The sequence below is a fragment of the Mustela nigripes genome, chromosome 3 (assembly GCF_022355385.1).
Source record: "Mustela nigripes isolate SB6536 chromosome 3, MUSNIG.SB6536, whole genome shotgun sequence".
In the NCBI taxonomy this organism is placed as follows: Eukaryota; Metazoa; Chordata; class Mammalia; order Carnivora; family Mustelidae; genus Mustela; species Mustela nigripes.
The window spans coordinates 56,416,808-56,437,591 of record NC_081559.1 but is presented as its reverse complement, the minus strand read 5'-3'; the positions used below and the strand labels follow the sequence as shown (position 1 = coordinate 56,437,591).

Sequence of the window (20,784 nt, the reverse complement as noted above, 5' to 3'; positions counted from 1 at the left end):
AGATATTTTTCCAAAGAGGACATACAGATGGCCAAAAAACACATGAAAAGACCCTCAACGTAGCTCTCATCAGGGAAATGCAAATCAAGACCCCAATGAGATATCACCTCACACCTGTCAGAATCTCTAAAATCAAAAACACAAGAAATAACAAGTATTGGTGAATATGTGGGGGAAAAGGAACCCTCATGCACTCATGCACTGTTGATCGGAATGTAAACTGGTACAGCCACTGCACAAGATAGTAAGGAGGTTCCTCAAAAATTAAAAATAGTTCCTCTGCTGGGTATTTACCCAAAGAAAACAAAAATATGGGGCACCTGGGTGGCTCAGTGGGTTAAGCCTCTGCCTTTGGCTTGGGTCATGATCTCAAGGTCCTGGGATCGAGCCTGTGTTGGGCTCTCTGCTCAGCAGGGACCCTGCTCCCCCCCCCCCCCCCAATGCCTGCCTCTCTGCCTACTTGTGATCTCTCTCTCTCTGTGTCAAATAAATAAATAAAACCTTAAAAAAAAAAAGAAAGCAAAAATACTAACTTGAAAAGATACATGCACCTCTCTGTTTATTGCAGCACTATTTACAATAGCCAAGATATGGAAGCAACCTAAATGACTATCAGTAGAGGAATGGATAAGGAAGATGTGGTGTATACACACACACACACACACACAAAACACACAGAGGAATATTACACAACCATTAAAAAGGATGAGATCATGCAATTTATACTAACATGAGTGGACCTACAGAGTATAATGCTAAGTGAAATATAAATCTGAGAAAGATAAATACCATACGATTTTACTTACATGTGGAACCTAAAAAAAATCAATAAACAAAAAAGCAGAATCAGACCTATGAATACATAGAACAAACTGGATGGTTGCCTATGGAGGTGGCAGACAGTGTTGGGCAAAATGAGTGAAGGATAGTGGGAAATAAAGCATTCCAGTTGTGGAACAGATAAGTCACAGGAATGAAAGGCACTACATAAAGGAGGAAATTTTTTTGGTAATTTCAAGGCAAAAAAAAAAAAAAGAATTTTTTCCCTCTTAGTTTTTTGGGGTTGTATAATATGAGCAATTGTTTCAGTACTGGCTGTCATCACCATCATGTAAAATGAAATGGTGCCTCATAGACAAAAGATACTCACAGATACAGTCAATTATTCCTCCCAATTTCATTGTGTGGACAAAGGCTTGTAGTAAAGAGGCTTTGTTTTTCTGGTTATTACTATGCCACATCCCCCCCACCCCCCACCAATTTTCTTGAGCCTGTTCAGTACTCAGATTTTTTACTTTACTAAGCAGCCTGTGATCTGAAAACTACTAATGAAGAAGGAATACTTTGTTAGAAAGGTCAAATTGTCAGCCTTCCTCTGCCTGTCCTTCCAAATACAAAAGCAGTCTAACCTCTAACCCCATCTGGAGTGATCCAGGGGGTTCTGGCTGGAACTGTCAACTACTCACACAGATAAGGTTATGGGGAGAGGTTGGAAGAGTGAGTTCAGAGCCCATCCTGGCTGGCTGGATGTGGAACTCCTGTGGTCCACACCTCATTTAATATGTTTTGAACTAAAATAGCTGAGTTCTAAAATAAGGTTTACTTTAATTTACTACAAGACTGAGACCTTTTATAAGAAATATAGCAGAAATCATTTTATATCTGATCAAAATCCGGCAAGTATTGGCATGACACAGAATAAAGTGTATTTTAAAACTCATGAATGCAAAAAAAAAAAAAAAAAAAAAAAAAAAAAAAAACCTGGTGAACACATAAAAATAGATAGATGCAAGAGATGTGATTTTATAATATTGAAAGAAAAAGGACTAAAATAACTCAGCTGAAGTACAGAAGACTAATGAATGCATGTCTCCTGTAGTATATGATTTTAAAGAACAGAGCCACCCTTCATTGCTCTCGGGGCGGAGCCATGGAGCTACACATTTATCATTTTTGTTCAAGTGCCAAAGCTTGCTTTCTTTCTCTCTCAAAGGATAGTCAGTTGATTTTAGAATTTTATACACACACACACACACACACACACACACACACACACACTTTAGCCAGTTTCTATTCAGAAATATTATGATGCAGCTAAGACCATCCTGGATTACATTAGAATTGGGTTCCAGACCAGCTTGTCCACTGGCTTGTGACTTTATCCAGTTCTCTAACCTCGATGAATCTTAGTGGGATATCATGAAATAAGCAATAGGAAAGAAAGTTGAAAAAATATACACTATTATCTAGATACATATGTCTTCATTGCTCATATTGAGTTCCTGGCTCTATTTAAGATCTCTGCCTGTACTGTGTCCCTTTGATTCTCAGAACAACTCCGTAGAACACTATTATTATCTTCATTTCACACACGGGAAAATTTAGACATTTAGAGACTAAATAAAGCTTCACGGTAGCAGAGTCAATATTCAAACCCATGCATTCTGCCTTCAAAGCCAACATTCTTAATTGTTACCATCCTGTAGGAACCATGAAATTCTGTAAGTCTGAACAGAGAGAAAGAAAGAGAGAATCTTGAGTGAGTGTCCCCTTTATTTTCATCTGTTTTAGGTTTTTTAAGATTACAGGTTAATTAACTTTTAGGTTTTAATCATTACTTAAATATAGAAGTGTCTGTAGCTAATGGCATTATCAGATAGGATACATACAAAGATTTCAAGAGAAAAATTCAAGTTTTGACTTTTGAGTGAGAATACACAAAAACTGATTTTGCTCTTTAAATCAGATTATGTCCTTAATTTTCTTATTTCATTTTTTAAGGGATGGGAGAGACATGGTGGATTCTGTTACAAAATTGACACTGTCCTTCGAAGTTTTGACCATGCCTCCAATGGTTATTACTGTCCTCCTGCCCTTGTAACCATTACGAACAGGTAAGATAGAAATTTTCTATCAGAAACACGACTGTACTTTTTTGACAGCAGTGCTCCTGGGATGATAAAACCTAGCCATAATCAGTAACTTGTCAAAATCTAAAGTGTACTGTACATTAGAGTATTAAATTCTTTAAATTATTGATTGAGATGAATTTAAATCATATAACATTATTCTTAAATCAATTTGTGAGTAATAAAGAGCAAATTTAAGATGACTTTTACTTTCCATAAAGCTTTATTAATTATTTAGCTTTGCTAATGTATTCAATTGTATTTCGATTTTATCCAAAGGCTTATATTGAAAACAAAGTATGTTATTTAAAAATTATGTTTTTAATGTAGTATGTGTAAGTAATATGGAGTTTTTTAAAAGTATGGCTATAATACATTATTTGTTAATAAAAATTTAAAAATTTTAAAAAATAAATTAAAAATACAACGTGATAATGCATGTCAAAGGCATAGTACGTGGCTTTGGCTATGGACTCAATAAATGTGAACTCTAACTGAAAAAAAAAAGTATAGCTAAAATGTGGAATATTTTCAAATGCTTCCCCATTGCTTCTTAGCTCTATATTTGCTTAGATGTAGACTTCTCTGTGCACAGGTGTCTTCTCCATACTAAGAGAGAGACTGTGTCCTTTTCACACTCCACAGAATTTGCAACATAGTATAGATTTGTAATAGGGAATAAAATACCAACCCCTGAAGTGACCCGAGTGTCACTAACAATGCCAGGAGAACAATAAGGGAAATTGACTCCTCCAAGCTGAAGACAGAAACAAGGTAGAACCCTTCAGTAATTGCATGGGAACTTATACCTGCAAAGCTAGCCACTTGCTTTTTTACTGAGGCCACTGCCTTTAGAAATATCCACTGAAGCCACGGAAACAAGACAATTGACACTAGGGTTTTATCCAGAAACATTTCGGACATAGGTCTAACCTGTAGGAGGAATTATTGCTTTCTCTCCTCTCCTTGCAGAGGAAGTCAACATTCAAAGCCACTAGTATTTCCTTCCTCCTCTTACCTCTCCCTTTGCCAGTCTTTCCTTCCAACCTGCACAGAATGCGCGCACACACACACACACACACGCACTTACACCACTGGTTGACAGCAGTTGTCATAATAAATTGCCTAGTGAGACATTTTGTGCTCAGGAGACGCTTCCTTCAGGAATAGCACCACCCTTGATGTATCTCAGTGTTGTTCTGGTTCTACCTTCCTTCTTCCCAGCTGCCAGGCAGAAGGAAATCTTTATCTTCAACTTGATCACCCACCCAAAACGTTTCAAGAAGACCTTGGGTTAGAAGTCCTCCAGTAAGTGAGCCAATATTGGGCTTTATTCAGGAGCCTGATCCATGAAGCTATGCTCTTTTGTTAATTATAACTTAATTACATTTTTCAGTGAAGAAAATAAGTCTAATTGTTTCACCTGTTTCTTAATCTTTTCTTTTTTGTATGTAATATTCATTGAATACCTGTCACATACCTGGCAGTGTGTAAATTATTTTTCATAAGCTATCTGACAATGCAAAAAAAACAATAGGCATTTATTAGAAAATTATTTATTAAACATCTATATTGCAAGAGGTACCATATTAAATACTGGCATGTTGTACAAGAGAAATTAAAGTCATGGTGTAATTGTCCAGGTGCCACTTGCAGGCCAGGAGCTAGAGATAGAACATAGAAATATAAAACAAGTGAAGAAAGTAGAAGAACACAATAAATGGATAAATTCAAAGTTACATTACAGGGACGCCTGGGAGGCTCAGTCAGTAATGTATTTGCCTTCACCTCAGGTCATGATCCCAGGGTCCTGAGATTGAGTCTTACATCCAGCTCCTTGCTTAGCAGGGAGTGTACTTCTCCTTCTGCCTGCCACTCCCCCTGCTTCTGCTCTCTTTCTCTCTCTTTCTGACAAATAAATAAATGAACCCTTAAAAAAAAAACCAACAAAGTGACATTACAGATAACGTATAATGCCATAGTGACCCAGTAGGGCAGGAATCTGTTAGCATTCAAAGGGTTCATTTTCTAAGAATGGAGACCTCCCACAAATAACAGAAAGTGTCTGGAAAAAAAATCTCCTTGGCTTCATTTCCTCCAAAACTGGAAACATTTGTTTCTTTGATAAAGTGTATTTAGTTGCCAATACTAATGTACGACCTAACTCTAAAGCAAACCTATAGCATTGGTAAGTTTTTTTTCATTCTGTCAACAACCTTGTAGGCCCAACCAGATGATCTTGTGCTAGTATGCTACTCAGTGAACAGTCAAGCTCCCGCAGTGCTCTCCACTAGCCCCGGTGAGGCATCTCTCCCAGACAGTTGCCACGCGTGTACACTGCCCTGCAAACACGTCTATACCCAGAGCAGTGACTCCAACACAAGACATGCAGGTTGAGGAAAGGAAGGGCCCCGTGCTTTCCATTTTTATTCACTCAGACTCCATCAGGTAAGAAACAATGACCCACACTCCACTCCACTCTTTGACTGACAAGGCACAACAAAATTTTTCAACACCATCTCTTGTCAGAGAAGGTTGGGCAATAAACGGAAAGTTTCCTCAGATTCAGGAGTGTCCACTCGCTGCCTTGGTAATCATTTTTTTCTATTACTGATTTCCTGTTTGAGTTAAGACACTTCTGTCACTCACCAGTGCTCAAGCTTATAGTTGCTAATTGATTTTCCACTCTTCTGCACAATTGAGAACAGATTTGATGGGCACAATTAGAACCACCTGCTACAGATTACTTATTTCTTTTGTTATCAGTCAACTGCTCCTGGTCTAGGACATTTAACACTTTGTGGAATAGAGAGAGGAAGAAAAACAGACCCTTATTGGGGAATAGCAGAATGTTATTTTCTTGATAATGGTTACAAAATTTTTTCAGGCCTGGACACTACTTTCAGATAGTGCATAACTGCAAAACTTGAGTTCCAGAGTTATCATTATGATGGATAATCGTGTAAATGCATATGTATCTAAATCTTGAATCAATCAGCCATGGAATATTTGGCATAAAATAATCCAAATAACATGTAATTTTTTGCATTTTCCCCAAAGTAAGAAATCCTGCAGTATCTCATTTTCTTCTAGGTTTAAATATGCATTATCTCCAAGCATTTTTACAGCTGTGCTATTTTCCTGCAACCACCATATTCCCTAAACACTTTTGCTGTTAATTATTTATTATGATAAAATATGTTGAACATAAAACTGATCATTATAACAATTTTTAAGTATACAGTTCAGTGGCACTAAGTACAGTTGTATCATTGGACAATCATCACCACCATCCATTTCTGTAACTTTTTCATCTTCCCAAACTAAAATTCTGTACCCTTTAAATAATAACTCTCTTACATGCCTCGTTAGCGCAGTAGGTAGCACGTCAGTCTCATAAATAATAACTCCCCATTTCCTTCTGCCCCCACTTTTGGGCAACAGTCATTCTACTTTTTGTCTCTATGTGGTTGGCTGCTCTAAGTTAACACGTCAGTGGCATCATGAAGTAGTTGTGCTATTCTATCTGGCTTATTTCACTTAGTCTAATGTCCTCCAGGTTAATATATGTTGTAACATGTGTCAGAATTTCCTTCCTTTTTAAGGCTGAATGATATTCCATAATATGTATATACCACATTTTGTTTATCTATTCATACAATAGATATGAGATGCTTCTACCTTTTGGTGGAAATTGTGAAACATGCCGCTATGAACATGAATGTACAAATATCTTTCAAGTCCCTGGTTTCAGTTATTTTGGGTAGTATATCCAGAAGTGAACTTTCTGATATAATTCCACTCTTAATTTTTTGAGGAACAACTATACTGTTTTCCATATTGGCAGCATCATTTTACAATCCCACCAGCAGTGCTCAGGAGTTCCAATTCTTCCACAAGCTAGCCAACACTTGTTATGTTGTTTTTATATAATAGCCATTCTAATGGGTATGAAATGGTATCTGATTGTGGTTTCAACCCACACTTCCCTAAGTATTAGTGATACTGAATGTCTTTTCATGTGCTTTTTGGCATCTATATATCTTCTTTGGAGAAAATTTTTTTTCCAAGTCCTTTACCTATTTTTTAATTGGGCAATTCATTCTTTGTTGTTGAATTGTAGTAGTTCTTTATATAGTCTAGTTTTTAATCCCATATCAGATACATAATTTGCAAATACAGTCTCTTGTTCTGTGGGTTGCTTTTTCACTCTGTTGATGCCCTTCAATGCACAAAGTTTTAAATTTTGATTAAGTCCACCTTATCCATTCTTATTTTGTTGTCTGTGCTTTTGGTGTCATATCTAAGAAATAATTGCCACATTCAATGTCATGAAAAGTTTTCCCTATTTTTTTCTAAGAGATTTATAAGCTTAGCTCTTGTGTTTAGGCCTTTGATCAACTTCCAGTTAATTTTTATAAATCATATGATGTAAGAAGAGACCCAGTGTATTTTTCCGCAGGTGAATATCCAGTTTTCCCAAAATCATTGTTGAAAAGACTGTGCTTTTCCCGTTGAACGGTCTTGGCACCCTTGTGGAAAATTATTTGACCATATATACAAGTGTTTATTTCTGGGTTCTCTATCTATTCTGTTAATCTGTGTCTGTCTTTATGCTGTACCACACGGTTTTTTATTGTGGTACTTTCAGTAAGTTTTGAAATCAAGAAATGTGAGACCAACTTTGTTCTTTTTCATATTTGTTTTTGATATTTGGCTTGAAATCCCTTGAAATTCCATATGAATTTTAAAGTGGATTTTTCTACTTCCATTTATTTGGATCTTTAATTTCTTTCAACAGTGTGTTGTAGTTTTTGGTGTACAAGTTTTTGCCTCCTCCGCTAAGTTTATTCCCAAGTATTTATTTTATTTTTGATGCTATTATATATTGAATTGATTCAGATTCTTAATTGTTAGTGTACAGAAATGCAACTGATTTTTGTGTGTTGACTGCATCCCGAACTTGACTGAATTTATTAGTTCTAACACTTTTTTAATAGAATCCAATTACCTTTCTTTTTCATGTATTTTATATATTTTTGAAGATTTATTTATTTATTTGCGGGAGACAGAGCACCCTCACACACCCACACGCATGTGTGCATGCATGGACGTGGGGAGGAGCAAAGGGAGAGCATCTTCCAGCAGACTCTGCAGTGAGTGTGGAGCCTGATGACCTGAGGCTCAATCTCACAACCCATGAGATCATGACGTGAGTGGAAACCAAGAGCCAGACACTCAACCAAATGAGCCACCTAAGCACCCCTCACTTTCTTTTTAAAAACGTATTTTTAGTTGTCCTCTTTAAAATTATGCAATAAAAACATTCTTATTGGTATAAATTCAAGCAAGCCAGAAGAATATAAACTAAAAGTGAACATGCCCTCTCACCTGCATTCCTCCTCCCTCCCAAACAATCCCACTTCTCTCCCATTCACAGTTAACAAAAGTAACTGTCATTAACAGTTTGGAATTTTTTATTCTAGGTATATTTTTTGTGTGTATGTTAAGTATCTTTTCTAAGTCTATATTCCTCTTCTAGTCTTTTGCGACAAACAACAGCCAAAAACCGAATATTTCTAGTTCTTGAGGAACGCCACCAAAAACTTTTTGTGGCAATAATCATGATGTATGTTTCCCATTTTGAAACTACTAGTATTTTATTTCTATTCTTTATTTAAAAGAAAGAGAAAGAAATTTCTCATTTTTGTATTCATTCCACAATAGAGTAAGTTATTCGAATATGGTATTAAAAATGTTATCACCTGTGTTATTAAAAGAAATCCTATTGTAATTATTCAGCTCAAAGTTGAAAACTTCCTAAGTGGATCACTATAGTGTAAAACTACCACTATTATTTTTAATTGAAATAAGCTCTCTAGTGAAGCTACATCCATTCATTATTTTTTCAATCTCTTATTTTAGGTAACACAAACATAATCTTCAAGTACTGTTGTCTGCTAAGTGTTGTGTTATTCACAGACAAGAAACATCTTTTTTTTTTTTTTTTCAGCTACATTGGTCACTGGCTAAATGGATGAAGAAATATGTTCAGTTAGAGATTCAAATATACAATATCTCCTTTTGAGGTGTGCATTTTGAAATGTAAATTTTATTTTGAAATGAAAAAAATTTCAGTGTATCCAAAAAATAAGTACTGCTGCCTTCAAATTGCACTTTTAAAATTAAAATGTAATGTTTAGCACCATGAGTAACAATTTCTCATCAAACTGATGGAAATTCAAGATATATTTTTGTTATTTACATTGAAAATGCACATTTGATTTCTTAACTTCTTTAAGGAGTTCACTGGAAAAAATTTTTTTCTAAGCTTAACAATTAATCCTTAGGGGCACCTGGGTGGCTCAGTGGGTTAAAGCCTCTGCCTTCGACTCGGGTCATGGTCCCAGGGTCCTAGGATCGAGCCCCGCATGGGCTCTCTGCTCGGTGGGGAGCCTGTTTCCTCCTCTCTCTCTGCCTGCCTTTCTGCCTACTTGTGATCTCTGTCAAATAAATAGATAAAATCTTAAAAAAAAAAGAATTATTTCCCTAAAAATTTGATGTTATAAGTAGTTACACATATGGAAAGTATTTTAACATTTGTTTTTCTAAAAAATAAAAATGTTTACTTTATTGAATTCCTTGGATATGTTATTCTGATTCAAATAAAAATATAAAAACATGTATTTATGGTTACTTTTTGCTCCTTAAGTCACAATAACGTTTGAATTACATAATCCAGTGAAACCAGGCAAAAAGTCCAAACATAAAAAAACTCTGGAATATTCTCAGATGAAGAATTCTGAACACAAGGCCAAAATAGACTTTAAAAGATCATCTGTTCTATTACTGTAAAACCAGAGTTTTCACAACCCTTTTAAGTGTTTGGAATGAAATAGTGAGTGATAACAAATATAAAATGTCCTCTCGTTTCTTTATCTGTTGGAAATAGACACTCAAAAGGCTGCATGCTGTGATCTAGACTTAAGTTCTTAGAATATATGATTTAAAAGAAAGATATATTTGCTGAATTTCTTTATTAACAATGATATCTTCTAAACCATACCAAGAAAACTAGGGTCCTGATTTTAAGGTTTTAGGATATACTGTATGAGTATTATAAGCAACTACTTAAAAAACACTTGCCAATTTAAGAAGCACAAGGTGTCTATTGTTTTAAGCAATCATTATTAGTGATAAAACAGCGAATCAGAGTGGACTAAATAAAATCAACAGGGAACAAAAGCAAAATGTTGTCATAAATAATGGTATCAGAGGCCACGTTCCTCTCTATTATCCAATAAATGCTGTAGTTTCCTCTCTATTATCCAATAAATGCTGTAGTACAAGGTAATGGAAGAACCAGCATTATCCCCTGGGTTTAGAACCAGCACAGTAATGGTGGTCTGGCCATAGCCTCCATGATGGCCTCCTAAGACAGCAGTTAAAGCATTGGCTGGGCACGATAAAAATGTTACTCTGTCTCAGAGAGGAGAAGGCAAAGCAGATCCTAAATTGTGAGAGCGTGAACCACTGGAAGCATAAGGAAAATTACGATAGCATCTAGACAATGTTTAGTTTTATGTACTTTCCTTTAAAACACATTTACATAAAATTCTGCCACTGCAATCTGGTTAAAAAGAACTTTTCTAATTTCACATGTGTGCTATTTGGATTATTAATAGAGTACAGAAAATATTTACTAGACCATAATAAAAATCCATATGCTCTGCAAAGATGAGTGTCATGGATGCCTAAGATCATTAAATGTTGGTAGTGATGTTCATAATGATTAAAATTTTTACTTTTTCTGTGCTCATTTCTCCCCTACCCCACATTTCCTTTGAGGCTCTTCTATTCTTGAATGACCCCATGGATTTCGTTTCCCTTAGCAACGTAAGGATGCATGGTAACTAAACAATTCCAGAATTGGATGAAAAAGTCTAATTTGCTTTCTTAGGTTTCCTGGGTAATTTCATCAAGCCTACCCTTTCTCACTGACTCAGCACTTCTGGCCAAAAGTTACCACTGTTTGAAATGTGTTTCTTCAAAACTTCAGATGCATTGGAAATAAATTTTTCAAGATAGATTACAACTTAGCTTAAAATTTCAATGCTACTTAAGTTTTAATACTCATATTTTTCTACTAAATATTCATGTGGAAGCATATATACAAATTTTCCAGATTCTACTTTTGATGCATTCATGTTGGGAAAGGATGACTGCCACCAATCAATGAATACTAATTCTTTCAGTTGTGTGGGGAAAATATTAGTGGGTGCACATCCTTGGATTAGTTCCTAGGGTTTTAAATTTATCTTCAGTGAATGTGTACATCTGAACACATTTGAATAAGCCAAGGACTCCATGTGCTTGTGAATAAACCGATTTGGGAGACATAAAATAACGACTCCAATCTCTGTTCCATTCTCACCAGGCAAGTGTGGTGGGTGGGTGCATGTGAACTCCATGTTGGCAATATTCATTCCTCCTCCCCACTGCCAGTTCCCCCATTGCACACACATTATGGCAAGGTATGTGATATGTGACCTAATTACAAAATAGAGCACATGCTGTGCCAAGAAATGTATTGCTAGCTTGATGGGCTTTACCACCTATACTCCGAAAGTGGAGCTGGACTATATTCCTTGAAGAATTAAGCCTTGTCTTTGAGAGTCAAATTCTCCTCACTCATCTATTTCTGGGAATTGCACAGACATTTGGCATGTATTAGTAATGTCTGGGGTCTTTGAGTGTTTTTCTGCTCCATGTTCTGAAGAATTCATCAGAAAGAATTACTCTGGTGCCATTCTGTGTACCTCATTACGCTTTAATGACATTTTTTTATTGCCTAGAAACCTACTATAACCATTTCCTTTTTCCGTTTTTAAGGTTTGAACAGGCTTTTATTACCAGTTTGATCAGTAGTGTGGTAAAAACGAAGGAGAGTTATTTTTGGATCGCTCTTCAAGATCAAAATGATACAGGAGAATACACTTGGAGAACAGCAGCAGGACAGAAGTCTGAGCCCGTGCAGTACACACACTGGAATGCACATCAGCCTCGTGAGTGGAAGGGATTGTAATACCACTCCTCTCTCCTGTTTTCTTTGACTAAAATTCCTTCCATCCATGGTCCACCTCCTTTGGTGCTTTCTTGATGTTTTCTTTATGCCTAAATCAACTAAAACAATTACCACAGGTTCCCAGGAGGTGACATGTAGCTGGTCATTTTTAAAAGTATAATGCATGTGACATTTGACAGGTTCAAGGTATAATTTTTTTAAAGATATTTATTTATTTATTTATTTATTTAAGAGAGAGAGCGCATGAGAGGGGATGTCAGAGGGAGAAGCAGATTCCCCATGGAGCTGGGAGCCCAATGTGGGACTCAATCCTGGGACTCTGGATCATGACCTGAACCAAAGGCAGTTGCTTAACCAACTGAGCCAAACAGGCACCCTCAAGGTAGAAATTTATTGCTCAATACCACGTATGCCTTTATTAGCAAGAAGTCCAGATTCTTCCTCTTAAAGTCTTTTCCCCATCCTTCCCCCTCATTGTCCAAGAATCTCAGGGGCTTACTCAGTCCAGAATAGTCTATTATACTTCAAAGCACAGTGAATGGGCACAAATAGGCAACTCTATCAGTCCAGTCACTGCCACTTTGCTGTGGAATTCTGACCCATTACTTAGGTAACATTCTTATTAATCCATCTCCTCCATGGACTTTGGTGGTAACTTAGCCAGGATTTCAGAGTTAGACCTCAAGTAGCTCACTCTCAAAAGCTCAGCTCTAGATCCCAAAACATGAAACTGTGCCAGGTTAGTTAGTTCCAGAGAAACTAATGTCTTCAGCCACAAGTACACTAGACCTACCCCCTGTAGAACCAGCTTTAGGTCTTTAGGTCACCAACCTAGACTTGACACCCCTTTACTTTAGCATGAGCTCTGATTTGGATACCTTGCTCCCTTTTCCTTGGGGTCTCAATCAGGGCTACGCCAAGAAATAATAGACAATAAGTTACCTCTAAATTTGTTTCTGGAGGAAAGGTCAGGGAGCCTCAGGCTCTTCCCTGAGGAAAGGTGGATATTATAATACTATCAAAATAGTTTTCATATATCAAATATGTAATAGTAATTTGCCAAAGGACAAAATATACCGATTAAAAGACAGAGATTGTCAGAACAGATCAAAACACAAGACACAACTGTATGTTGACTACAAGAAACCAACTTTACATATAAAAATACATGTGGATTAAAAGATAAAAGGATGGACAAAGATATACTTTGCAAATGCTAATCAAAAGAAAGCAGGAATAGCTACATTTATTTCACAGAGCAGACTGAAGAATAAGGAAAGTTTTCAGGGATTAAACAAAGGGATATTATATAATGGTAAAGGAGTCACTACTCTAAAAAGACATAACAGTCCTTTATGTGTATATACTTAACAGCAGAGTGTCAAAATACATGAGAAAAAAAATTGATAGAACTGCAAGGAAAAAATAGATGAAGCTACTATCTTCTAATAGATAAATCTACTATGACAGTCAGAAATTTTAATACCTCTGTATCAGATATCTATAGACTACTTATCCATCAACAGCAAATTATACATTCTTCTCAAGATCACATGAAATGTTCACTAAGGTAGACCATATTCTGGTCATAAAATATATCTCAACAAATTTAAAAGAATGGAAATTATACAATGTCTTCTCTCAGGCCACAGTCAGATTAAACTAGAAACCAATATCAGAAAGATAGTTGGAAAATTCCAAAATATTTAGAGATTAAACAATACATTTTTACATAACACATGGGTCAAAGAAGAAATCTCAAGAGGAATTTTAAAACATTTTAAACTAAATAAAAATACAACTTATCAAAATTTGCAAGATGCAGAGAAAGCAATGTTTAAGGGGAAATTTAAAGCACTGAACACATATATTAGGAAAAAAATATCTAAAATCAATAATTTAAGCTCCTACCTTAGGAAATTAGAAAAAGAAGAGAAAATTAAATCCACAGTAAGTCAAAGAAAATAAATAATAAAAATTAGAGCAGGAATTTAGTAAAATTGAAAACAGACGCTCAATAAAGAAAATCAATTTTTAAAAAGTTGGTTCTTTGAAAAGATCGATGAAATTGATAACCCTGTAACCAGACTAAGAAAAGAGAACAGACACAATTACTAATATCACAAATAAAAGAGGGAGAAGCACTACAGATCCCAGAGATATTAAAAGGGTAATACAGAAATATTATGAACAACTCTATATCCAAAAATTTGATAACCTAGATGAAACGACCAAAATTCACACAAGAAATAATCAGCCAAAATTCACACAAGAAGAAGTAAACTATTGGAGTAGGCCTATAGCAATTAAAGAAATTGAAACAAAAATTCATAATCTTCGGAGCGCCTGGGTGGCTCAGTGGGTTAAAGCCTCTGCCTTCAGCTCAGGTCATGATCCCAGGGTTCTGGGATCGAGCCCCGCATCGGGCTCTCTGCTCAGCAGGGAGCCTGCTTCCTCCTCTCTCTCTCTGCCTGCTTCTCTGCCTACTTGTGATCTCTGTCTGTCAAATAAATAAATAAAAATCTTTTAAAAAAAAATTCATAATCTTCCAAAACAGAAAACACCAAGTCCACGTGAGTTCACTGGTGAGTTCTACTAAACATTTAAGGAAGAAATTATGCCAGTTCTCTACAGTCTTTTACAGAAGACAGAGCAGAGGGAATACTTACTGTCTCTTTCTGAGGCCAGCATTACCCTAATACCAAAATCAGACAAAGACATTGCAAGAAAAGAAAATTACAGACCAATGTCTCTCATGAACAGAGTAGCAAAAATCTTCAATGAAATATTAATAAATTGAATCCAAAAATGTAAAAAAGAATTAGACATCATGACCAAATGGGATTTATACCATCTTACAAGGATGATTTAACTTCCAAAAATCAATTAGTATAATCCATCACATCAACAGGCTATTTTTAAAAAGTCACATGATCATATCAATAGATGCAGAAAAACATATGACAAAATCCAACGTCTGTTTGTTTTAATAACTGTTAGCAAACTAGGAATAAAGGGGAACTTATTCAACTTTATAAAGAACATCTACAAAACCCACATATACCATACTTAATGGTGAAAAATAAAAGCTTTCCCACTAACATCAGGAACAAGGCAAGAATGTTCCTTGTCAGCACTTCTTTTATTTTTTAAAAAGATTTTTATTTATTTATTTATTTGAGAGAGAGAGAATTTGAGAGAGAAAGAGAGGGAACACAAGAGGGGGGAGGGTCAGAGAGAGAAGCAGACTACCTACCAGGGACCCCAATGCTGGACTTGATCCTGGAACTCCAGGATGATGACCTGAACCAAAGGCAATCCCTTAACCAACTGAGCCACCCAGGCACCCACAGCACTTCTTTTAAACAGTGTAGTAGCAGTCCTAGCTAATGCAATATGACCAAAAAAAAAAAAAAAAAAACAAAAAACAAGTAAAAGGCATACAGATTAGAAAGAAATAAAGCTTCATTCATGGATGACAAGATTGCCTACATAAAAAATCAGAATGAGGGGCACCTTGGTGGCTCTGGGGGTTAAGGCCTCTGCCTTCGGCTCAGGTCATGATCTCAGGGTCCTGGGATCGAGCCCCACATCGGGCTCTCTGCTCAGCGGGGACCCTGCTTCCCCCTCTCTCTCTCTGCCTGCCTCTCTGCCTACTTGTGATCTCTCTCTGTCAAATAAATAAATAAAATCTTTTTAAAAAATCAGAATGAATCAATAAAAGATCCCTTGAACTAATAAGTGATTATAGCAAGATTGCAATAGAAAAGATTAATGAATAGAAGTCAATTACTTTCTTATATAACAGCAATGAGCAAGTGGAGTTTAACATTAAAAACATAGTATCATTTACATTAGCACTACCCCAAATTGAAATATTTATATATAAAACCTAACAGAATAGGTACAAAATCTATATGAGGACAAATACAAACTTTAGTGAAATAAGTTAAAGAAGAACTAAATAAAAGGAGAGATATTCCATGTTCATGGATAGAAAAACTCAATATTGTCAAGACGTCAGTTTTTCACAAAACTATGGTTCAGTATTATCCCAATAAAAATCCCAACAACTTATTTTGTGGATATCAACAAACTGATTCTAAAGTTTATATGGAAAGGCAAAAGACCCAGAATAGCAAACTCCTTATTGATGTAGAAGAACATAGTCAGAAAACTGACACTACCTGACTTCAAGACTTACTATAAAGCTAGAGTAATCAAGGCAGGGTGGTATTGGAAAAAATAAATAAATAAATAAATAAGACACATCAATAGAACAGAATAGAGAGCCCAGAAACTGACTGATAGGAACCATACACCTAAATGTAAATCACAAATGCATAACACTCCTAGAGGATCACATAATAGAAAACCTAGATGACCTTGAGTAAGGTAATGACTTTTTAGATACCAAAGGTATAATCCATGAAAGAAACAATTCACTAAAACTAAAAACTTTTGCTATGAGAAAGACAATGCCAAGAGAATGAGAAAATAAGACACAGACTAAGAGAAAATAGGAAAAGCCACACTCATAAAGGACTGATATCCAAAATGTACAAAGAATTCTTAAAACTCAACAATAAGAAAATGAAAGACAAGATTTAAAAATGGACAAAAGGCCTGGCTGCTGGGTGGTTCAGTCAGTTAAATGTCTGCCTTCTGCTCAGGTCATGATCACCAGTGTCCCTGAATGGAGCCCAGCATCAGGCTCTCTGTTTAGTAGCAAGTCTGCTTTTCCTGCTCCCCCTTCCTGTACCCATGTTTACTCTCTCTCTCTCTCTCTGAAAAAAATAAATAAAAACTTAAAAAAAAAAAAAGAAGAAATGAGATATCAAACCGCTGAAAGACATTTAATGAAACTTAAATGCACATTATTAAGGGAAAAGGGCCAATTGAAAAGTCTGCATACTACATGATTCCAACCATATGACATTCTGGAAAAGGCAAAACTATGGGACAGTGAAAAAATTACTAATAAAAAGTGGTTTTCAGGGGTTAGGGGGAAGTAGAGATAAATAGAAGCATAGAATATTTGGGAGGCAATGAAACTATTCTATATGGTACTACAGTGGTGGATATATATGATTATACATTTGTCCAAACCACAGAATGTACAACACCAACAATGAAATTTAATATAAATCATGGATTTGGGGTGGTAATGATGTGTCACTGTAAGTTTTAACAAATGTACCATTGTGGTATGGGATGTCAATAGTGAGGAAGGTTTTATGTATTTGGGACAGGAGGTATAAGGCAAGTCTGTACTTTCCACTCAATTTTGCTATGAATCCGAAATGCTCTAAAATATACAGTGTATTATTTTTTCAAAAACCATACTTTTTAAAGATGCGTATAAGATGAAATTAAGACAAAATACATATTTTTGCGTATAAGCATTGGTTTAGGAAATGTGTACAGAAAAGGGTGACTTTGCATGGCTCTAAACAAGAAACATCATAATTCAGTCAGTAAACAACCTTCTCAAATTCCACAAATCTATGAATATTATTAAAATGCAGAGACTAGTAAAGTTCCATGTCACACTATTACTGGGGAAATAAAAGCTCAGGTTTCATTTCTAATATACTTTGGAATTTTGTTAGTAATGTCTATACCTGTCAAAACAAATTAATACGTTTTGAGTAGACAAAATCTTGGTTTTTAATGTTATCTTCCTTGGGGCATATTTGGATGTCTAAAATCTGGAACTGAAGCAGAGCTCCTTGTCATTCATAAGTTTCTGCTATAATTTATTTGAGTGGCACTACTCTTTTCCTGTTCTCCCTGAAGCAAAAATAATATCATGATGCTCAGTTTGGCTGCTCATGCTGACTGACACTGAGTAAATTGTCTCTGAATAAGATGAAAATGTAAATCATTTTTTGAAGAAAATAGCAATATAAAAGCCTCTGTGTTTTCTTTTTTCTTTTAAATTGCAGTTTGCAGAAACACCATCCTAACTCACATTTTTTCTCCTGCCTGTCATGAAAGTATCCATTAACTTGGTCCCCATGTCAGAATCCTAATCCAGCCCAAACTGACTATATAAATTGACCACTGAACAGGAAGCCTGCTGTTTTTTATAAACTTAGTCAAGACTCTGTCCTTATGTCATATCATCAGAATATTCCATCTATGGTGGAATTGCAGTTCTGTCACTTTTTTTGACTTTGTATTATGTTCCCCAAATAGTGTAATGACCTACCATATACCCATCACCCATGTCATCCATTATGAACTCATGGTCTATCTTGTTTCTTGTGTACCCTCACCCACTTCCCATATTTTGTCACAGCAAAGCCCAGACATCATATTGTTTCATCCACACATATTGCGATATTATCCCTAGAAGATAAAGATTTCTTTTTAAAAACATGAATATAAGACAATTATCACAACTAACAGTAATTAACTATACCTTCATAACATAAATCTTTAGTTAATGCTGAAATTTCTAAATTATTCACAAATATTCATAAATATAAACTGTAAATGGACTTTACAGTTTGTTTGAGTCAGGATCCTAAAAAAGATTTATACATTGCAATTGGTTGATAGATCTCTTAAAGTCTATTTTAATCTCTATGTTTCTTTCTTCCTTATCCCCTGCCATTTTTAAAAAATTTTATTCGCTGTGCAAATGGGTTATTTGTCCTGCAGCTCCCTACAGTCTGGACTTTTTGATTTAATCCCTGTATGTTGTTTAATATCTTCTTCATTTTCCATAAAATTGACATTTTTTTAAAGATTTATTTATTTATTTATTTGACAGAGAGAGATCACAAGTAGGCAGAGAGGCAGGCAGAGAGAGAGAGAGAGGAGGAAGCAGGCTCCCCGCCGAGCAGAGAGCCCGATGTGGGACTCAATCCCAGGACCCTGAGACCATGACCCGAGCTGAAGACAACGGCCCAACCCACTGAGCCACCCAGGCACCCCGACATTTTTATTTTTAAAAAGTTAGAATCAGAGGCATTATTAATTCAGATTTTCTTTTCTTTTCTTTTCTTTTAGAAAACCATTTCATAAGTAGCTGTGTCTTCTATCTGAAGGCACGTAATGTTCACTTTTCTCCCTTTTTGCAATGTTAGCAGCCACTAATGATCAGTGCCTAGATTCACTGATTCATTAGGGGGTTCTTCATAGCTTCATGTCTGGGATATTTTTTTTTAAAGATTTTATTTATTTATTTGACAGACAGAGATTACAAGTAGGCAGAGAGAGAGAGAGAGAGGAGGAAGCAGGCCCCCTGCCCAGCAGAAAGCCCAATGCGGGACTCGATCCCAGGACCCTGAGATCATGACCTGAGCCGAAGGCAGCGGCTTAACCCACTGAGCCACCCAGGCGCCCCATGTCTGGGATATTTTTATGAAGACATAGTTTCCTGCTATTTTACTAAAACAGCAATAGCAAAGAGACTGTGGCACTTGGTATTTTAAAAGAAGTAACTCTACAGGTAAAATAGGAAAATGAATTTTTATCTATACTAACTAGCAGCACTCATTAAAGGGGGAGATGGGGCCTTTCTTATTTAGGGATGCAAATGCATTAGAAACTAAGATGTAGTTTGTACTTAAAGATTCGATATAAATGGAGGCTATAGAGGAGAGGAAAAAAAAGTATGTCCATTCTTGTTAAGACATTCAAACATCTTTTCCAAGTTATATTACAGTTGCATAGTTGTCTGTAAAAAGAAGGGGAAACACTTTGAGATCATTATTTTGCATCTATCTATTACTCAGGCTTTGTGACCAAAGTTTTGTTTCTAGATCTAGATGCTACTGCAGAAAAGGTGTGTTTCACTCATATGGGGTAACTCTAGAGCATCTACCCCAATTGTCCCAAGTCAATAGAAATCTTCTGCCAATGACAGGGAAATTGGGATCCTGGGAGAGCAAATCAAATCTGTTTTTCTTGAAAGTGACTCCACATAGCAAGGAGAAGCCTCTCCAGCCATCAGATAGATAGGTGGGTCCAGTTTAAGGCTTTGCAGAGTTCTGAAATGAACCACCACATGAATGGGAAAAAACTTATTCTCATTTCTCATTTCTGGGCACTCTTTGGAGATTTCCATATCTTTTTATAATGTAAGTAACTGTCAGAAAAGGTAAAAATGGGATCATAGATCTTTAAGAAAATGCTGTGGGCACACACAGAAAAGAAATGTGACCAGGGGAATGAGAGGGAGGTCCTTGGAAAAGGAGGAACATAATTAGAGGGGAAGATCCAATCATTCAACAACTATTCATTGTATGCCTGTCTACTGTGTTTCTTGACATCGTCTCATGGTAGATTCAGCTCAATCTGTTTTCAAGTTCTGTATCAAACCCTCCCCACGTGGCCTTAGACAAGTTACTAAACGTCTGTGCCTCAATTTGTGCATTAGCAAACTGTAGATGCTAATATCCAGCTCAGAGTTTTTGAAGCTGAATAAAGAAAGACCATATAAAATGCATATACAGTATATATCAATATATACCATTCCATGGAATCTACCCTTATAGCATCACTTTTCTGCATGAAGAAGGAAAAAGGGGCAGAGAAGGAAGGTGGATAAGGCACAAGCTTAAGAAGTAAGGGTGTGGGGCGCCTGGGTGGCTCAGTGAGTTGGGCCTCTGCCTTCGGCTCAGGTCATGATCTCAGGGTCCTGGGATCGAGTCCCGCATCGGGCTCTCTGCTGGGCAGGGGGCCTGCTTCCTCCTCTCTCTCTCTCTCTCTCTCTCTGCCTACTTGTAATCTCTGTCTGTCAAATAAATAAATAAAATCTTTAAAAAAAAAATAAGA

At 36.2% G+C, this 20,784-nt stretch overlaps 1 protein-coding gene across 2 annotated transcripts in view; it reads left to right on the top strand.

Moving 5' to 3' along the window:
* PLA2R1 (phospholipase A2 receptor 1) overlaps window positions 1-20,784 on the top strand; it is a 110,633-nt gene that overhangs the window by 45,679 nt on the left and 44,170 nt on the right. For both annotated transcript variants that reach the window (XM_059394050.1, XM_059394051.1), the window contains exons 10-11: window positions 2,782-2,894; window positions 11,802-11,974. In XM_059394050.1, coding sequence (XP_059250033.1) covers window positions 2,782-2,894; window positions 11,802-11,974 — 286 coding nt within the window. The remainder of the gene's footprint in view (window positions 1-2,781; window positions 2,895-11,801; window positions 11,975-20,784) is intronic.